This window comes from Apostichopus japonicus, chromosome 18 (genome assembly GCF_037975245.1).
Source record: "Apostichopus japonicus isolate 1M-3 chromosome 18, ASM3797524v1, whole genome shotgun sequence".
NCBI lineage: Eukaryota > Metazoa > Echinodermata > Holothuroidea > Aspidochirotida > Stichopodidae > Apostichopus > Apostichopus japonicus.
The window spans coordinates 1,635,308-1,653,982 of NC_092578.1; the positions used below are offsets into that span (position 1 = coordinate 1,635,308).

The 18,675-nt window shown below is 35.7% G+C and overlaps 2 protein-coding genes across 5 annotated transcripts in view; both read left to right on the forward strand.

Annotated features, from left to right (window-relative positions):
• The first annotated feature begins 524 nt into the window (after positions 1-524).
• LOC139958792 (uncharacterized) lies at positions 525-10,233 on the forward strand. 2 transcript variants are annotated; one of them, XM_071956130.1, is made up of 8 exons: positions 525-699; positions 1,930-2,073; positions 2,730-3,761; positions 4,394-4,529; positions 4,686-4,850; positions 6,083-6,234; positions 7,056-7,162; positions 7,689-10,233. In XM_071956130.1, exons 2-8 carry the CDS (start codon positions 1,950-1,952, stop codon positions 7,917-7,919), a joined length of 1,947 nt encoding a protein of 648 aa, XP_071812231.1. In that variant the 5' UTR covers positions 525-699; positions 1,930-1,949; the 3' UTR covers positions 7,920-10,233. The 2 variants fall into 2 exon arrangements, with proteins under 2 accessions (XP_071812231.1, XP_071812232.1); XM_071956131.1 differs by lacking the exon at positions 525-699 and adding an exon at positions 706-942.
• A 1,299-nt stretch (positions 10,234-11,532) lies between these two features.
• LOC139958791 (integrin beta-1-like) overlaps positions 11,533-18,675 on the forward strand; it is a 40,872-nt gene continuing 33,729 nt past the window's right edge. For 2 of the 3 annotated variants that reach the window (XM_071956126.1, XM_071956128.1), the window contains exons 1-3: positions 11,533-11,687; positions 12,657-12,755; positions 13,536-13,565. In XM_071956126.1, coding sequence (XP_071812227.1) covers positions 12,683-12,755; positions 13,536-13,565 — 103 coding nt within the window. In that variant the 5' untranslated portion in view covers positions 11,533-11,687; positions 12,657-12,682. The remainder of the gene's footprint in view (positions 11,688-12,656; positions 12,756-13,535; positions 13,566-18,675) is intronic. The other variant, XM_071956129.1, reaches the window with a different exon arrangement.

Here is an 18,675-nt window from a genome sequence, read left to right on the forward strand (position 1 = left end):
AGGCCTCCATATGAAAATGTGACGTTTGGCGTAGCACACAATGACTGCGAAGATGTGTTAAATTTGCGTTTCACTCGCCAGAAAGTGCACAAACCGCGTGAAAAGTGGACCTAGCGTTACAAATTAACATCCCAATTACAATAAAGCCTAACATGCATTATATACGTAAAATAAAATGATAAATTTCTCACATTTGTTCTTTTAAAATCCTAAATTAATCTTACAATTAGTCATTTACAAACACAGTTGTTTTATTACAATAATAAAGACAGCAAATAATGCATTATTTCTTCCTGCGGTGTAAAGAATACGATGGTATTTATAAACTATGGATGCCTCAAGAAAGACAACTTCAAGATTATCATCACAAAAAGAATTTTCCACCTATAAGTGTAATATATATTACAAGTTTAATGTATAATGTAATAGAATTAAAGTCAAATTAAATGCCACATGAATAGGCAAACCATTTCTCACAATGTTACATATTATTCAGTAACAACATACAAGTTAATTCTTCTTCGAATTATGTGAATTTTTCGTTGACATTAGCACTACTTCATCGCAAATCACAGTTTTGGAAGAAAGTGTCGTTCCCTTCTCATCGTAAAGTGACGTAAGCTCTCAATGCTCGCTAAGAAGTTATAATAGCATCGAACATTCATCAGTGGTGAAGTAGTTTTGTTTGCTTGTTTAGAGGTAACAAATTTACAGTTTTCAATCTTGCATTGTTGAAAAGGATGATACTAAAGCATATTGGTCCGCCAGTGTAGCGAAACAGGTTCAGTTAGTATACTAGCCTACCCTTTGTTACACACAGTAAACTATCTGTTCAACAATTTAAAATTCTGGGTAAAGAGGGTACTTTCTGTGGCGAAAGTCATTTTTTGAGCCTCAGTGGCATGCACGTTTCTGGATTTTATTCCTCGTGTTTCATGTAAGGTAGGTGACACCAAGTTGCGATAGTCTTTAAAGTTTACCATCATCTAGACACTGTGCTTGCCTTCTATTGTTGTATATACTAACTAAGTTCTAGTAGTAGTAGCATGGTGGGCTCAAAATTGACGCACTTAAGGGTTTGATCAACGATGTCTATCAAGGAAAATTGCAAATCACTTAACTGTATGTGTTTTTCATATGTGTGGTTCCTCAGAAATGTAATGAGCTCAAAATATTTATTGTTCTGTGCATACTGTATGCAACGTACAATTGAGCAGAACATGACCACAAAATGTCTGCCGTGGTTCTTTCATACCCCTAAATTGACACATTCCTCGATAAGCTAACTGTAATTTTTGTGTAAGTATACATCAATTGAATCTGGATGCTGTTTGCTATGCTCTAAGCTCAGACAGGACAGGCCCCAGAGAGTATAGTGGTATCATGCTGTGGTAATATTGGTTATTTGGTCAGCAAATAGCTGAAATGGATTCAAACTCATGAAATATGTATATAACTCTGCTTCTCTGCAAAAAGTTGCCTGCTGTATCGTTGCCAGTAATATTTGAAGGTGCGTTAATTACGAAGGTGCATCAATTATGAAGCCTTTACTAGTAGTACTGCATGGTTAGTGCAGATCAGTATGATTAATTAATTGTATAGTCTAGTCGTGATTGTGCCACCACCATCCCTAACCCCATTACCTTGGATCCTGGTAAGGTTTTATAACTTAATATACACGTAGCTGCATCGACAATGAGAATGTTAATCCATCCACATTATTCATCCCACACATATGGTTCATTATCCACCCTCATTCTTTCCCCATCACTCGATCCACTTCTCCCTTGTGGTTGATTTTCGTGTCTGTAAACTTTTAATATTGGTAAAGTGAAATGTTGTTTTGAGAAAGCTCATGTATTTGTTATCTTTGGAATTAAGTCAGTTGCTTTAATGCAGGTATTAAACAGTTTTGTCCTTTTGTTGCAGAGAACGAGAGAGCCTTGAAGATGAAGTACTTCTTAGCTTCTGTCTTTTTGCTGACTACTCATGTTTATATTGGCTACTATGTAGTTGTACCACTGCTTCATGGAGTTTACAGTTGGTGGACAATCCCGATTCTTCTACTCTTGAGTAAGCTAAAACCCAGGGAAGGTCCGATGTTTATTATATTAGAAAAATCCATCAGAAAGAAGAGATTCCACACATGCTCAGTATTTAACAACTTTTCAAGTACTTAGTCCTGAAGTTTGAATAACTTTTGTGCATTGTAGTACTGTATCTGCTCTAAAGTATTAAGAAAATGCAAAAAATCACTCAGAAAGTAGCATATGTAGCATACTGTTGAGTAATTTATGTGTCAAATGTGGTGTAAGTGTGTTAACATTTTAACACAAATATTAACAGCTAACCTAGAAGTATCACAATTGAAAAGCAGATTAAGTTAATCTAGCATATTTTGTAGTTAGGATTCTGGGATGCTGAAGAAAATTAATAGTTCATCGCACAATATTTGAAAGAAGAGAGATAAAAGTTTGAGTGAATCGCTTAGTACTTGTAATATAGTTGTCAAATGCATGTTTATCACATTCTGAAATATCTATTCTCAAGGTGTTAAAATGTCTTGTGACTGCTGATAGAACAACGCTTCCTCTTACTGTACTTTTATGAAGTCCACTTCAGTATCATTCATATTGTGTCAGTGTTATTTGATATAATGTAATCTTGTAATAGTAATCAATTCTTTCTTTGTTTATTAATTATTGTTTATTTTTTCCTCCCTACTGTAGGTGCTATCGTCATCATAACTTTCTTGCTGGGACTAGCTTTCTTCCATATTTCGTCACAGCCGGTCTCAAAATATCATTCTATTTCTTCTGCTTTGCTTCACTATATTATTGACTATGGCATGCTGAGAAGTGGTAGAGCTGCTTTGAAAAAGTTGAAAGTGGTAAGCGAGAGACCTCGGGAATATCAAGAGAAGATGTTAAAGGACCTGATGGCAGAAAACAAAGACACTGTCTATGGCAAGAAGCATAAATTTTCTGAAATAAGAAACTTAAAAGATTTTCGAGCAACTCACCCTTTGACAGATTACAAGCACTTTAAACCCTACATTGAAGACATTGCAAAAGGTAAAGAAAACATCCTCAGCTCTGAACCGCCCGTGCAGCTGTCCCTGACAAGTGGTACGACGGGGGATCCAAAGACTGTACCCACGGGAAACTCATACTTGAAGCAGGACTACAACGAACTTGGCTGTTTGGTATCTGCAATTTCCAAGGAAAATTTCCCAGGGTGGAACATCATGCAGAAACGTGTTTGGTTCTATTGTAACCCGACTTTGACATATAGTGAAGGAGGATTACCGGTTGGACCGCTCTCAACCATCCCAGATTGGGCAAGGAGCCTTCTGGTGGTTTATGCTACCCCCAGCGATGGGTTTCGGATTAGCACCACCTTTGAGGCTACTTATATCCACCTTCTGTTTGGGTTACGAGATCGTGGTATAGGCTTTATATTCCCTGGGTTTTCAACCACCCTCTTGACAGCTATGCGGCTGATGGAAGACGAGTGGGAGCAGCTCGTTGAGGATATCCGCGAAGGCAAGATTAATTCCGAGCTAAAACTCGCTCCTGATATTCGTCGGAGTCTGGAAAAGGCATTGGGCAAAGGAGACCCAAAGAGGGCATGCGAATTGCAAAAGGAATTTGAGAAAGGATTCGATGGAATTATTAGGAGAGTCTGGCCAAACATATCTTACATCATGTCAATTGACATCACAAATCTCAAGAATACACTGGCTAAGTCCTATGCAGAAGGTACTGATCTCTCTTTAAAATTCTCTGTATTTTCATGTAACCCTGTTTTGTGAACAATTGCTTCAAGTACTTTGGCCTGACTTTAACTCTACAGGGCCTCTCATTGATATTATAGGAGGTAAAATTGTAAATGATTTCATTGGCAAAATATAGGTAAACAGAAGTTAGATGTAGGTGGTAGATCCAATGTGACACGGTTTTTCTCAATAAACTAACAATAGAATTGACTTTTGCATTCAATCGCAATGAATCAGGTTACGTAATTGAAATTTTTAGCGTGTTCTAAAAGTTTGTGCAATTAAAAGTGGGCAAATTGTTTTAATCCACTGTTTGCATTGAGTTGCCAGATTATGGTAATTTTCCCAAAATTAATTAGAAGAGTATAATTTATCAAGTTTAGAAGTTTGCCTCACTGTTTGCAAACGATGAATATTAATTAATTAATTAATTATTTATTAATTAATAATAAATTAATTAAAACCAATGATTCTCACTAGTGTTGGCACTCAGACTCTCTGCTAGGAATATAAGTAACATGTAGAAATATTGGAAGACTGCATTCTAATGAGGCTCTGATGTGATTTCTAGTAAAATGTAGATTCTATGATTGCTTTCTTTTGTCCTCGCAACAGGTGTCCCAATGTTTTCTCATTGTTACGGAGCCACAGAGGGTATCATCGGACTGAACATGACCCCTTTACAAGAAGAGGAGGAATTTCTCTTGACAGCATCATACACAATCTTTGAATTTATCCCAGAAAAGGACATGTAAGTTTAATACCACACCAAAGAAATTTCTGCTACTTTTTCTTCACAGAAGGCGCAAATCAGCACTTAGTGTAAACCTTTTCTGCCTGTTTATTGTTCCTTTCAAGTAATTTTTGGTTCTTGACGTTAACCAAAACATTTTTGGTCTATTTTCAGGTCAAAGCCAAGTCCTAAAACTCTTTTCATCAATGAACTGGAGGTCGGTCAAAATTATGAAGTGGTTGTGACGGTGTCATCTGGGTTGTATCGATTCAGGTTGGGTGACGTAGTTCAAGTCACAGGATATTATCAGCAATGTCCTACAGTGAAGTTCTTATACAGGTGAGAGCATGGCTGGGATTAACTGACTGCCCAATGCCCATACAGTAAATTGCTCTCGGTTGCCCTTTTGCCGCAATGCCATTAAAAGTTATTCTCTTTTACCAGCAGTAACAACTGTCGCTTAATCATGTTGCTGTTGGCCCCCAATAACTATCTCTCGATCATTCAGTTTCATTGTCAAGCTAAGTCAGGGCTCAAAACTTGTCTGAGGCTTTAGCGATATTTGCATTAAGCTCTGTGAGTGAATTAAATCTTCACCCCAAAAACAATGGCTAAACATGTTGTAAAGACCAAGACTGAACCTGAAGGTCAGACAGTGAGACTTCCATGAATGAGTTACATCATGTTACAGGTCAAAATTTACTCATTTTGTATTTCTTTCATGAATACTGATCACATTTTCTTACATCTTCCGTACACTAAATTAATTTACTCACCTTCTTCAACATCTTAAAATAATCTGCAAATAATATATGCAAATTGTAGCACTTTTTAGCTTCTTAAAAGTTTGGAGGCAGTACTTTTATTTCCATTCTCCTGTGACTGTCCTCATATGTCCTTGTGGTTTTGAAAATTTCTGAAAACCATAAAAACTAACAATCCCTTGACTGTCCTCATTTGTCCAGTGTGATTGTGGACATTACTGGAAACCATAAAAACTAACAATCCCTTGATTGTCCTCATATGTCCAGTGTGATTGTGGACATTTCTGGAAATCATTAAAACTAACAATCCCTTGACTGTCCTCATATGTCCAGTGTGATTGTGGACATTACTGGAACCATAAAAAGTAACAATCCCTTGACTGTCCTCATATGTCCAGTGTGATTGTGGACATTACTGGAACCATAAAAACTAACAATCCCTTGACTGTCCTCATATGTCCTGTGTGATCGTGGACATTACTGGAAACCATAAAAACTAGCAATCCCATGATTGTCTTCATCAATCTTCAAAATCACTCCATGTCTGAATTCTAGAAAGTCTTAGGTTTGTTAATATTTTTGCATATTTATGTTGTCAAGAGTCGCTACTGTTCGATATGGAACAGGTTAGTATCGGTTACTTCCACTTTTTAAAAAGTCAAAATTCTGTTTGCATAAAGAATATACACAAGTGATGGAACCGTACTTAAATTGTAGCTACTGTCAATTCAGGGTGAGAGATGTAGAGCAACATCCAAACATGTTGATCATGAGAAAGCTAATGAATATTTCATTTCATATTTTAAGATCTGGTGCTTTGTTAAACTTGTTTGGAGAGAAATTAAACCAAGCTGTGCTTTCGGAGGTACTTAATGATGTCATTACTAATGTAACTGATGCTGAACTCATCCAGTATGCTGCTGCAGAGAGTACTTTACTGACCAATGAGAACCTTGATGGTGAGTGTAATGTTACTGACTTGGGTGGACATATCAAAGAAGAACATAACAAGTCTCTGACTTCAACGTATATATATTTACAATAAATAACATAAATATAACGAGCACAGATACATAACTTAGATACACAAAGTAGGAAAGTGAAGTGGAGGCACACGCCTCGTGTACTGCTTATGTATCACTGGTTGGACACTTCTGTTTGGTCTACTCAAGTAACATGTACACGTAACGTTTTTACATAAAGTTATGTAACATCACATCACAGTGAGGTTAACTTGTGATATTCACCCCAAACAAAATATATAAGTATATTTAAGGAGTTTGTTTAATATCCTATAAATATACATGTATGTAAAATAATGGGTGGAAATGGAATTTATTTGTGTACTCCATAATCCTATTACAACAATCCTTCATTATCTTTATGGCTAACATTTCAAAGTAGCATATTTTTCATAATAATCCTTATATTTTGCTTTGGATCTCTACAACCTGAAAGCCTAATGTAGATTTGAAGAACTAATCCCTTGTTTGATGCTGTATCTTTAACAGAGACCAACGAAAAAGCTGATTTGTATAAAATGTTACGTATTTCTGTCCAGAATCTGGGAAGGGAAGGGGGGATTGGGTGGTTTCCCCATGAACCCTTGGCTATGTCACTAATATAAGCATAAATAAATAAATTGTGTGACAAGAAAGGCAATATTTGGGGGGGGGGGTGAGGGGATGCTGGGATTAATGTCTTGAAGTATGCTTTTGGCAAGTTCATAAACTACTCAGATCAGGTTTACATGTCATCCGACCTTCTTGTTTGTCATCAGGGAGCAAGGATAAACAAAAACAACCTTATTACATCTTCTTCTTGGAGTTGAAATTTGATGCCAGCAGTAGTCTCTCTGAAGATTTACAGACTATTGAATTTGGAAAGGTATTTGTATCTGTCTTCCCATTGTCAATATAGGGGTCTGGAATCATTGGGTATAATGGACTGATTGAACAGTAATTGATCAATGATTGTTGCATTTCAGATAAATGTTGTTTATTTGTCGTAGATGTAACACATATATGACAGAAGTGTAGAGACTTATTTTCATTCCATTTCATATTCCAGTAGATGGTTCCATTTACCTACCTGTATTTCAAGTTTTCAACTAAGCTCCCTCTGGTTACTAGTACAATATTCCCTGTGAAATCTACAGTTATGTTATGTGCTATTTATATCATAAGTCTCAGTCGCAGTTACCATATTTCAGGTTTTGATTGGTTGTAATTCTCATGCAGTATAAAACAATAATGAATATTTGGCTATCGAGGAGATTTGCATAATCAAGAATACAGATAATAAAGGCCTGGATAATCATGATTTTGCTGTTGTAACATTTTCTTTTTCGTTTTCTCTTCAAACTATTTCCAGTTTGGACTGATACATTTTTATTTTACTTTTGTCTTTTTAGTTAATTGATTCTTCTCTTGGCCACCGTCATCACTACTACAGACGACTCAGGCACGGTAATCAGATCGCAAAGCCATGTGTCCATCTGGTACGAAGAGGAACATTTGCCAAATTTAAAGAGTACATTCTGGAAAATAGTACTGCAACAGCCAATCAAATCAAAATGCCTCAAAAACTCCGAACCTCGGGAATGCTGACATTTATGTTAGAAGAGGCAAAGAGCAAGATTTAGCAAACTGCAGATAGCAGCGTGTATGAACCAAAGATAAGTTTTAGGTACCTATCCTGCTTGGCTGAAATTGGAGAGAAAGGCATTTGTCAGCTCCTGACTTAAAAGAATGATTTGGTAGGTTGCTGAAAAAGTTGCAAAAGGATCAATACGAAAAAGGTTGCTTGCCATTGATCGTGGGGTAGTGAAAGAAGCTGGTGACTATAATATTGTAATATCTCACATTCATGTAAATACACAATTTCTTCAGTTGATCAACATTAAGAACCCCCACCTCTAGATTTTTCATCAAACGTCAAATTAAAGTACGGAATAAAGAACGATTCCATTAAGTTGAAAACAACATTTTCGTCCAATCCACTCCCTCATATACCATAAACCTTATCCACATTGCTAGGTAATAATGTTCCATTTTTGTAGTAGCAGTTTTGAAGGCTTTGATTTGTCTCTTATAAAATATTATGGTTCCTGTGTAAGAAAAACCTGCTATATACATCTTTGGATTTAAACATTTTGTAATGTGATACTGGACAAATTATTCCCTGGTTGCAATATACTTTTCATCATAAGACTAATCAAGTAATGACATTGTTGTATCAGCACGTATCAGGGAAGTAAATAAGAATAATTACTGGTTGGGAAGCTCAATTGTGTTTGCTCAGCCAGTGAGTTTTGGCAACATGTATTTTCCCACCAAATTAAAATAAGGGTAAAGTTTGAGTAATTCTCGTATTTGTACTTGAAGTACGCCTGCGATGTTTTGGTAGCATTTTTATTCAATCATATCTCTGATATGAAAATGACAATTTTGTTGATAAAATAATTTAATGGGTTGTCAAAATAATTTACTGTTTGGTCAAAGGGCAAGCTCAATTTAATGGGTGGGCAAAAGCCATGCAGGTAATGTGTTATGTATTTCCTTTGTAAGAGTTGAAAATTGAAACTCAAAAGTTGCTATAGCTCATAACTGACTAGCTAGAATTTCATACAGACTGTTGTATCATTATTTCACGCAGACATGCTCATTCCATTGTTACTGGTGCTACTATGAATTTTAATTGTGCTTTTTTACATCCTGAAATACGTTTTCTTTCTCTTAATACCTATGCTGAGGATAGCAATTAACTTAAGTATTCAAAATGTGCAATTTTTTGAGTCCTTTTTGTATCAGATTATGGATGTTGAAAAATGTAAGGTATTGTAAGTTCAAATAAACATCCCATATTGGGAGTCAGCCGTTGATTAACTTAAGATGGACAATATAATTTACAAAAGATCAATTGAGAAAATAATTGACTAGTAATGATAAGCAGGTTTTTTTTTCTTTTTCTGAGAACACTATGAGCCATAATACATTTTGAAATTGCCATTATTGACAAATTCACAATATATTCGGTGAGGCTCACAGAACATTTTCAATAACTTGATTAATGCCTTGTCCAAAACCCTGGTGATACTTTATTCCATCGGAGTGGTATTAATGTAATATCACTGTGACTTGACATTATGATGTTATTCTCTTTACATTATCTCTTTTAAAGGTTTGCTGTATAGACCCCAACTATATATCATGGAAAAGTTTCTTGAGATATGCAAACTGCCTTGGTCATAAAATGACCTCTTTTCACCAATAAGTCTGCAATGCCTGCCACATATTTTTCTTGTATGAGGGCCTTTGTTTGAACGCTGTATGATTAACTACACTGTAGACATGAACATATTTCCACACAGTGTTTTTTAATACACAAATGGCCTAATGCTTGATGGTGTTAAGAAGCTATGCAGGCTAACCTTAGAGCCTGAGGTGGATTTAAGACTGTGGCAGGTCGATTACGTAATCACAAAACTTTCATAGCTATGCTACAATTGGAGCCAATAAAGCAGATCTTTAAGCCTGGGTCTTTCTTAATTTGACTGAACATGTGTTTTGAGCTTTTCCCATATATATCGAAGATGGAACGACAGACATTCCAAACCATCAATAATTAGGTTTACGCTTTGAAGAATGCTTCAATGTGTTTGGAAAAGGAATAGCATGAGAATATTTTAAGCTTAGTCTCTAAGTGAAATATAAATGAGACTTGGCATTTACAGTAGATCATTATTGCTTGGAAGAGATTTTCAAATAAAAATAATAACGCAAACATTGTGTGGCAGTAATGTACATTTCTAGTGACATAGTGATGTTCACGCAATTATTACAACCATCGTGACCAAAACATGCGACTGAGAGATTAATACAGATTTGTTTATTTGGTTTTTATTGCAAAAGCTCCTTAGCCCAGAAAACATGCGCAATAGTTTTACAATAAGGATTCATAACTTAGAAAAATTATTTGAAATACTAGAGCAGCCTTCCATCCTCCCCAAATTTTACATTATTGACATATAGGTATCCGTATAAACCAGAAGTAGTTCCTACTTCCTTTGTAAACAGATTCAACTGGACGGATCTGTGCCTGAAACACGACAGCATTCACCTTCTTGCAAACCTGTCAACTATCCTTCGAAGAGGTGTTTCGTAATAGCGCCCTCTATTACGTTCCCTTTTATAAACCCCAATATGTGCTAGCTGATGGGAGTATTAAAACTTTGAACAATATTGGCTATCAAATTTATAAGGAAGCGACACTTCAATGCCCCTACACCCTTGGGAGAGGCCCGGGTGTCATGATCAGTCTTCAGTGTTTCTCACTGTGAAAAATGTTCACAATAGTTTGGTGCAGGCAAAGGCGACAATCTTAACATTACTAAACAATTGATATGACCAGCCTGAGTCTCAAACTGTTGGGTCTGCCTTTGAACTTTGTCACCATTTTCGCTAGAAGCAGATTGTACCAAGTGGTCCTAATGACGGAACTCTTACAGTACCCCGTATTCGTACTTCGGGACGACTGACCTACTTCTCGGGGTGGGGATACGGGCTGAGTATGGGGGTAGGAACTAGGATGACCCGGTGAATTTAGATTGGTTTCGTTAACTACGCGAAACTTTAGGCCCGCCATAGCAGAAGCTAGTTAGTGGTTGGCAGACTAACTTAATTTCTTCATGGTTTCCTTATCCTTGAAATGATGGCTTCGGCAAGGTTTACTGAAAACAAGTCTTTTAATATTCGCGTTCTAACATAGGGAACGACTTACGGTCAGTTTCTACTTTTTCTGACTTTGCCCCACGCCCCACCAGTGGTCGGGTGGAAAGGATCGCCGCGGACAAAAGCACCTTTTTTTCTACTAAACTAAAAGCAACTGTTTTACTGTGAAATGATTGAAGTCTGTATTCACAGAATGCTTGCAGATCAACTTTCGTCATTGATGGTGAGCAATGCCATCGGTATCTTGTACTATTTCCCATTCAGTTGTAAATGTGCTCCTCACAGATATCCATTTATATTTACCTGTAGGTCCGTTCCAATAATAGGTACATCAAATAAAGCCAAAATTTGATTTTTAAATTTTCATGAGTAGAGAATTTAAATTTGTAAGCAATAAATTTTAATTTTAACAAAGTAAAATGCAACAAGAATTTTGCTTCTGTCACGTCAATTTCCCCCCGGAAGTGGTAGTCGGTAGTGTAAACAGTATAGTGCAATGTACGCTGTTCGTATGATTCCTAATGTACTTGTTGTAAAGACACTGCTGTTATCTGATATACAGTTCACAACGCTTAGTCACATCACACACAAGCGAATCACTCCCTGTTCTTCCTATTAACAAATACATTTTTAAGGGATTATTAATTGCAGGAATTGTCTTTTCAGCAGCCGTTCTAGTTGTGAGTTTATGTTTCTAACTTGTCTTTAAGGCTAAATTATATAACCATTTAATCGCTGAGAATTTGTAGAGTGGTTTGACATGTTCAGTAATTAGCCTGCTATGACTGAATTGTGAGCCTAGCATAAGCTAGGTGAAACGCACAGTACGGTACGCGTAGGGCCTAGGCCTATATAGGAATACAGACCTAGCTATCGTATTAAGGCTACAGTTACTAGTTTGGCCTTAGTAAGACCTAAGTTTCGTATAATTTAAGTAGGCTGATGTAGCTGTAGCCCAATATGTACGGTTGACCCCTACGTTTGTTATACATTGTATTTTGGGTTAGGCCCAGTTAGTAAGAATATGAAGAAATGCCTTAATATTCACTGTACACAATGGTACATTAACAACACATAATAGTAAATTTGATCCATGGGTGACCATACGCCATTGATTTATTGGAAAAGTCTGCCCTTTCCCTGTACTGATCCCTGATTTAATGTGTACTGTCACAGGAATAGGCCTATCCCCTAATACAGTCAATTTGGTATTAACAGTTTTGCCATTCTATTTTTAGAAACAGACTGACCGTAAACTGTTATTATTTTGGGTACAGTTACAATGACACACTCACTGAATGAAATATATTTATTAGGTGGTTTTTACAGCAAAAAAGTTGTAAATGATATCTCAATATAGTTTTAAAATATGAGCACCACTTCACACCCCTTCTTTACTTTTAAATACCGAATACATTGGTTGTAATATACATTATAATGACTGTAACCAGGTGATAGGTCTCACACTATATTGACAGCAATCCTTTACACTACACATAACTCATTGACAATTAAAATAAATGGAAGCATCCGACCTGTGAGATGATATATATGGGACTTGCTCCAAGTATTGTTTGTTGTGTGCAATCTGTGCTATCAGTAAATTTCTGTATAAACGTTTGACAGTACTTTCTTTTCTCTTTGTGCAGTTTTTTTTTCAGATCGCATCTTCAAGATGGATTGTAAACATTCAATATTCTTATTACTGTTACTGTACTGTGCGAGGTCTATATATGCCCAGAACCTAGGTAAAGTATCCTACACAAATTTTTATCACATCAAGCCCTTTTAGGTCTTTCCTCTTAAATTTGTGGATTACATGATCTAGAAATGAACCCTGTGATAACAACTCTATGAGAGTACAAGTTTTCCATCAAAAGTTTGATTTAAGAGTTGCTCAAAAAGAACCCCAAAATACGTAAAGTTGGACGTAATATTAAAGCTTTCTGTATCACCTATAGCACCACAAGAAGTGGTTTGTAAAATATACCACAAATTCATCCAAGTTGTCAATTTTCAACATTTCATGATTCATCAGCCTTAAAACTATTTGCATGGGACCTATAAATGGAAGATACTTTGGCTGGCCATGGAACAGTGTCATTTTTTTGTGACTAATTTTTTCGAAGTAAACTCCTGGCTACTTTTAAATTATAGTTGTGATGCTAAACTTTTTTTTTTTTTAAATTGGCTAAATATTCTTAGAATTCAAGAATCACACCGTCCTGACATAGCATAATAAGGCGATGTCGTTAATCTACTGTATACTTCACAAGACAATGTGTATGCAGATCATTCGTGCTTTTTTTTTTCATGTATATAATTTTGATATAGAACAGTGACCCCTTTCACATCTATATAGTTAGCAACAAAGCACTAGTAGGATTGGACACAACACTTTTTGAAACATTGAAATATATCTAGTTTTTTTAATTCAAGTAATTTCTTGTTTATTTTGGCTTCAGGCGTAAGTCATAACACTTTTACATTTCAAACTGCTGCATTTTTCACGCTTACACTTTGTTCAGGTGAAGTAGTGGTCTTCGAGATTATGCAGGGTAAGTTAACATTGGAAAGTCTCAAAGTTCAGTCTCAAAGTTCTCTCGAGCATCTGCGGTATTTCATGACTTACATTATTTTTGGATCAAATCTTCTTGAAAGATTCAATTTCTGTTGACAAACTGTCTTAAGGAAATGAATTACATAATTGTATGTAGGTTGCAAGAAAATCTGCTGTTTATGTTCGCGACATTGGTGAAGAATGTTCCATGTCGATGTTGATTGCTTCATGTGGCATGTTCCTTCCATTTGATACGATGCAAGAAATGCAATTTTTTTTTGTAAAGACGCAAAATTTCTGTGCTTTCCTGTTCCCCTTGTTTAAAATGAACTTCAATAAGCTGTTTTGTGATTCTATGTGCACAAATGCTAGTATGCCCTGTGTGTACAAGTTTTCTAAACATAGTTCTTAATGTGAACATGCTCCCTACCTCTGTGCAATGCTAGAACACAGGCTCTGGATAAATGGTTAATTCAATACTGTCGATATCATCAGTTCTGCTGTATGAAGTACTGCATAGACCAGACTCAGAAACTTGAAATGCTCTTACTTTTCCCCTGGTTTCTTCAAATAAGGGGAACTTAAAGAGGATGTTCTCTTTACCAGTTTCGAAGTAAGCAGCTTATGTAGTTTGTACAAATGTGTGATGAACCAGACCTGCTAAATGCACACAGTTAGTTTAGATTCCTGATATGGCTTATTCTTCTCTCGTGATTATGGTCGTCAAAAAAGTTTTCTTATTAGTGTCAACATTCATACAGTTTTTGATAAGCTGTACCTTCAAAGTACAGCACGCCAATCCTTGTCTGAACAACGATACAATTAAACACTTCATTTGCATTTGACCTGACCACACTGTGGGGATGTCCTATTTAATGGTTGAAGGAAATACAAGATTCCTGAAAAAGGTTATCTGCTATGTCAGTCCCCCAAAACAATAACAAGTTTTGTTGAATTTGTGGAAGACTAAATTTTCTGCATTTTGCGTCAAACAGTAGGGGATGAAAATTTACCTGTCACGAGCAGCCGAATGGTTGAAAGAGAAGAGGTCTGGTAAATGGTAATTATCTTAGATAAATGCCAGAATATTAAAAGTTTTGTGCCAGAAATGTGATTTAGTGTGATTTTGGCGAAATTATTTCGCAGTATTTGGCATGTAATATTTACTGTGAACAGTATGTGACATATAGCAAAGGACTGTGACCTACTGTAACCCTCTCAACATACTGATAGGTGAATCAAATCTTTTGCGTGGACTATCTGTATCAAGTGCGAGAAAGTCCTTTAACGCACTGTTTTCTTAAACACAATTGGATGTTTAAGAAAACATTCAAGAACCACCATCTTGTACTTTGCACACATGGACAAAATATTAATGTGAATGTATTTTGCTTGTTTCAAGATCTTACTTTCAGATACATGGAAAATTATGCTATTTAGAGAACTTGGGATAAAATATTTTTCTGTATGGAATACAAATGAGCAGAATATCAAAATGTTTCCCTCTTGATGACAGAGAAAGTTAAACAGTTTGTAAATCTTGCATTCTGAAAGCAATCTACAGTATAAACATTTAATATTTATTACTTTCGATATTAAACATTTCCTGCATGTTTCCTCGAAATGATCTGCTGAATTATGGCTTTCTGTTGCTATTTTGATGGTTATTGCTAAATGAGCTTTTTAGCTTCCCTGCCCACCTGCTTGCATGTAAGCGCTTTACTTGCAAGATTTAAATGTCATGTTGCTGAGTATAGTGTTGAGCCAATATGGCCGGTTACAGTACCCTGTTGCCCCTATCAAGAATCTGTTCGGTCTGTACGTTGTTAAATGTAAATAAAATCTTATATAGCGCACTACGCGCGATGCATCTGTGCGCTTTACACACAATCTAGAAAATACAATGCCAAAAAACAATAAATAGAAAAAACAGTAAATACATATTACCATCTACAGAAATATACAGGAATATAAGATCGAAAAACTATTAAAAGTACTGGTGAAGCGTAAAGCTATACAGCCTATTGAAAGCTAACCTGTTCACTTCTACTCATTCATGTGATAAATATGTTATTGTTTTCATGATTTAAGATGAGTGTGGTTTCCATGGTAAAGATGTTCCTTTCGAAATTCCAGATCGAAAAACTATTAAAAGTACTGGTGAAGCGTAAAGCTATACACCCTATTGAAAGCTAATCTGTTCACTTCTACTCATTCATGTGATAAATATGTTATCGTTCCCATGATTTAAGATGAGTGTGGTTTCCATGGTAAAGATGTTCCTTTTGAAATTCCAGTACAAAGTTGTGTACTATACTGTATGGTACTTACACTGTAAATTGGTTTGTACAATACCTAATGTACTGTACATTCTGTAGTCAATAGAGCAGGTCTGGATCCTGCAGAATACTGTATGGCCTACTGTACATGTAATACTATTAAAACATAATAACCGTATTTTCTCATTGGTTTAAAACTAAAAAGAAGCTGGATCAGGTAAACCTTGAATCTGAATCTGCATTTTTCAAAAAATTTTTTTTTTCATTATTTCAAATTTTAGTGCAAAACATAATTCCTTGTCCTATAAAGATTTCTGTTATTGTTACTGAACTTTGCTTTAACAAACAATTGTTTGTAAGTCAGCCAGTCGCAAGCAGACTTTAGTTTAATATTTTATTTATGTAAATCAGTCAGACATTGATTTGTCTAATGCAACACCTCTCATTGTCTGAGAATGCTGTAATTCAAGGTGTCAATATTGTCAGGCAATTACTGTAGACGAGCAAAGCCTTAACCTGCTGTTTACAGGTAAACCCCAAATAGATAGCTATTGTGTGAGAATGCTAAAGCTCACACTGTGACTTTAAGGCTTTAAGCCTTGTGGTTTCAACATTGTGTTACTTACATTACATTCTAAGTTTATGAATCATGCTGTAGGAATCATCAGCACATTAATTCGTTTATTATATTATTATAAACAGTGAGGTCTCACACAAGGTGTTATGTTCTATGTTTATCTGTTAAAAAGATTGCAATACATTTCACCCTCCCCCTGACCTCATACATGTATTAGAATCTACAGTAAGTCAGACTTTTAAGTGTCACTACCATAATTTGTTATTGTTAACGAAAACATCCACATAGCTATCTCATCCCTGATTGGTCATTATATATATATCGTATTGTTGATGCTTGGAAGGTATGGTTATAAAATGAGGCCACATGATACTAGCTTGCGGTTGAGAAAACAATTTCTAGCCCTTGTGATGTCAGAGGTAGAGCACTCTAACACTATACACGTAGAACAGCTTTTAAAGTAACTGCAATGTAGTAAGTTTCAGACATAATATACTTGTGAATGTGGGTTAAGTACAGTATTTGAGAGCCATTGGGAGGGAGGGAGCTGTTAGGTGAGCCATCCTCTCCCCCTCCCTGCCCCCCCCCAGGTTTAAGGCCTATATTTCTGTAGAAAAGGCTCTTAGATTCCATGTGGTGGGTATATTTGAAATATTGAATGTAGTGTATGTTTAGCTCCATCATGGCAAGGGAACATATTCTACAAGGTACTGCAACTTATCATTGCTGACATTGCTAATAAGTGGAATCAAACTATTATCAAAGCATTCGATTGGAATACCAAAAAAAAGAAATCCACATTATTCTTGGCATATTCTTGGCATATTCTTGGCTTATTATGAAAAGTTACATTTTAAACATATTTTTTTCTCTGAAAGTGTAACTTTCAGTGGAAGTATACTGTATGTGAGGTCAGGGTACATGGAAAGCACACCTACTGTACTGTGCCTATCTGTTTGAAAACACAGTAAAGATAACCTGTTGAATTTTACCATGGAAACTCACTGATATTGTCTTACAAGCAGTAAGAACTGGATGTGTCTGTCTGTCTGTTAGATCAATTATCACTTTCGACAGAATGATACCAGCCACATCAAGGCATACGATAGAAGCATGTGTGTGTACAAGTCTGTAAATTCAGACAGTACAGTATTTATGGAATGTAACAAGTATTCTGTGGTCATGTTTTCAATTTATACAGTATGTATGTAATGAATATCTAGTCCGCTTTTGCAGGATATGTACAGTACAGTATTTTGCAAGTCTGCGAAATATATTTCCTTCACGCCAATGTTTACCATGACAGAGATCTCATCTGTATACACCATGAATTAGCGTAAGCTCAGCATAATTCTTTGTTTTAAGCAGAGAAATTTTTAATCTGAACTGAAATCCGATGAGTAAATTACAGGATGTAGCTCTCAATCAGGAAGCTATTGTGGTAAATGTACATGCCATCACTCATCTAGCATTGTCTGGTCTTGATGTCATTGAGCTATTAATACAGTGGGACCTAATATTAATTGTAGGAATATGACTGTTACCATAGGAATATACTTGTATCTATGATAATGCCAGGGTTTGTTGGTATGGGGCCTGGGAGGGGGGGGGCAGAGGAAGGGACAGGGGTAAAACATGTTTGAAGCTTAAAAGCAGTTTGTGTGGGTTTCCATTAAGTTTGTTATGTAAGGTACAAAATGTGGATTTTAAAATCCCACAAGATAACTGTTATTATGATTATTATTTACCAGATTTATATAGCGCTCTTTTCATGCTTTTAAAGTATGTTCAAGAGCGCTTTAAAATGACAACAAAATGACAAAACCCTTAAAATATGAAGACGAAAATTAAAAAATAAAATTGACGCAGCTTAAATTTAATATAAAAAAATATATACGAAGAAATAATTTTAAAAACAATGTAGATTTACAGTGAAGTTCCTAAAAAGAAAAAGTGAGTTTTAAGTAATTTCAAGTAACAAATGACAAAACCCCTTAAAATATGAATACGAAAAATAAAATGGATGCAGCTTGAATAAATATTAATACAAAAAAATATACTAAGGAAAAATTTTGAAAACAAAATGTTCAAATATGAATACGTCGGCTCCAGATTTGTGAGGTGATGTTGAACAAACAGTGTAGTAATGTGGCAATGAAATATAGCTGTAGATCTGTTGTTTGTAAAATTTAAATATATTTGCTTAGGAGCATCTGGTTTTCAGACATCTGTCAGTATTTTAGTTGTTAAGT

Bases quoted from the DNA above. Each gene is read 5' to 3' on its own strand.
- LOC139958792 (XM_071956130.1), top strand. From the start codon at position 1,950: ATGAAGTACTTCTTAGCTTCTGTCTTTTTGCTGACTACTCATGTTTAT. The intron at 6,235-7,055 runs GTGAGTGTAATG...GTTTGTCATCAG, and splicing joins GACCAATGAGAACCTTGATG to GGAGCAAGGATAAACAAAAA. The intron at 7,163-7,688 runs GTATTTGTATCT...TTGTCTTTTTAG, and splicing joins AGACTATTGAATTTGGAAAG to TTAATTGATTCTTCTCTTGG.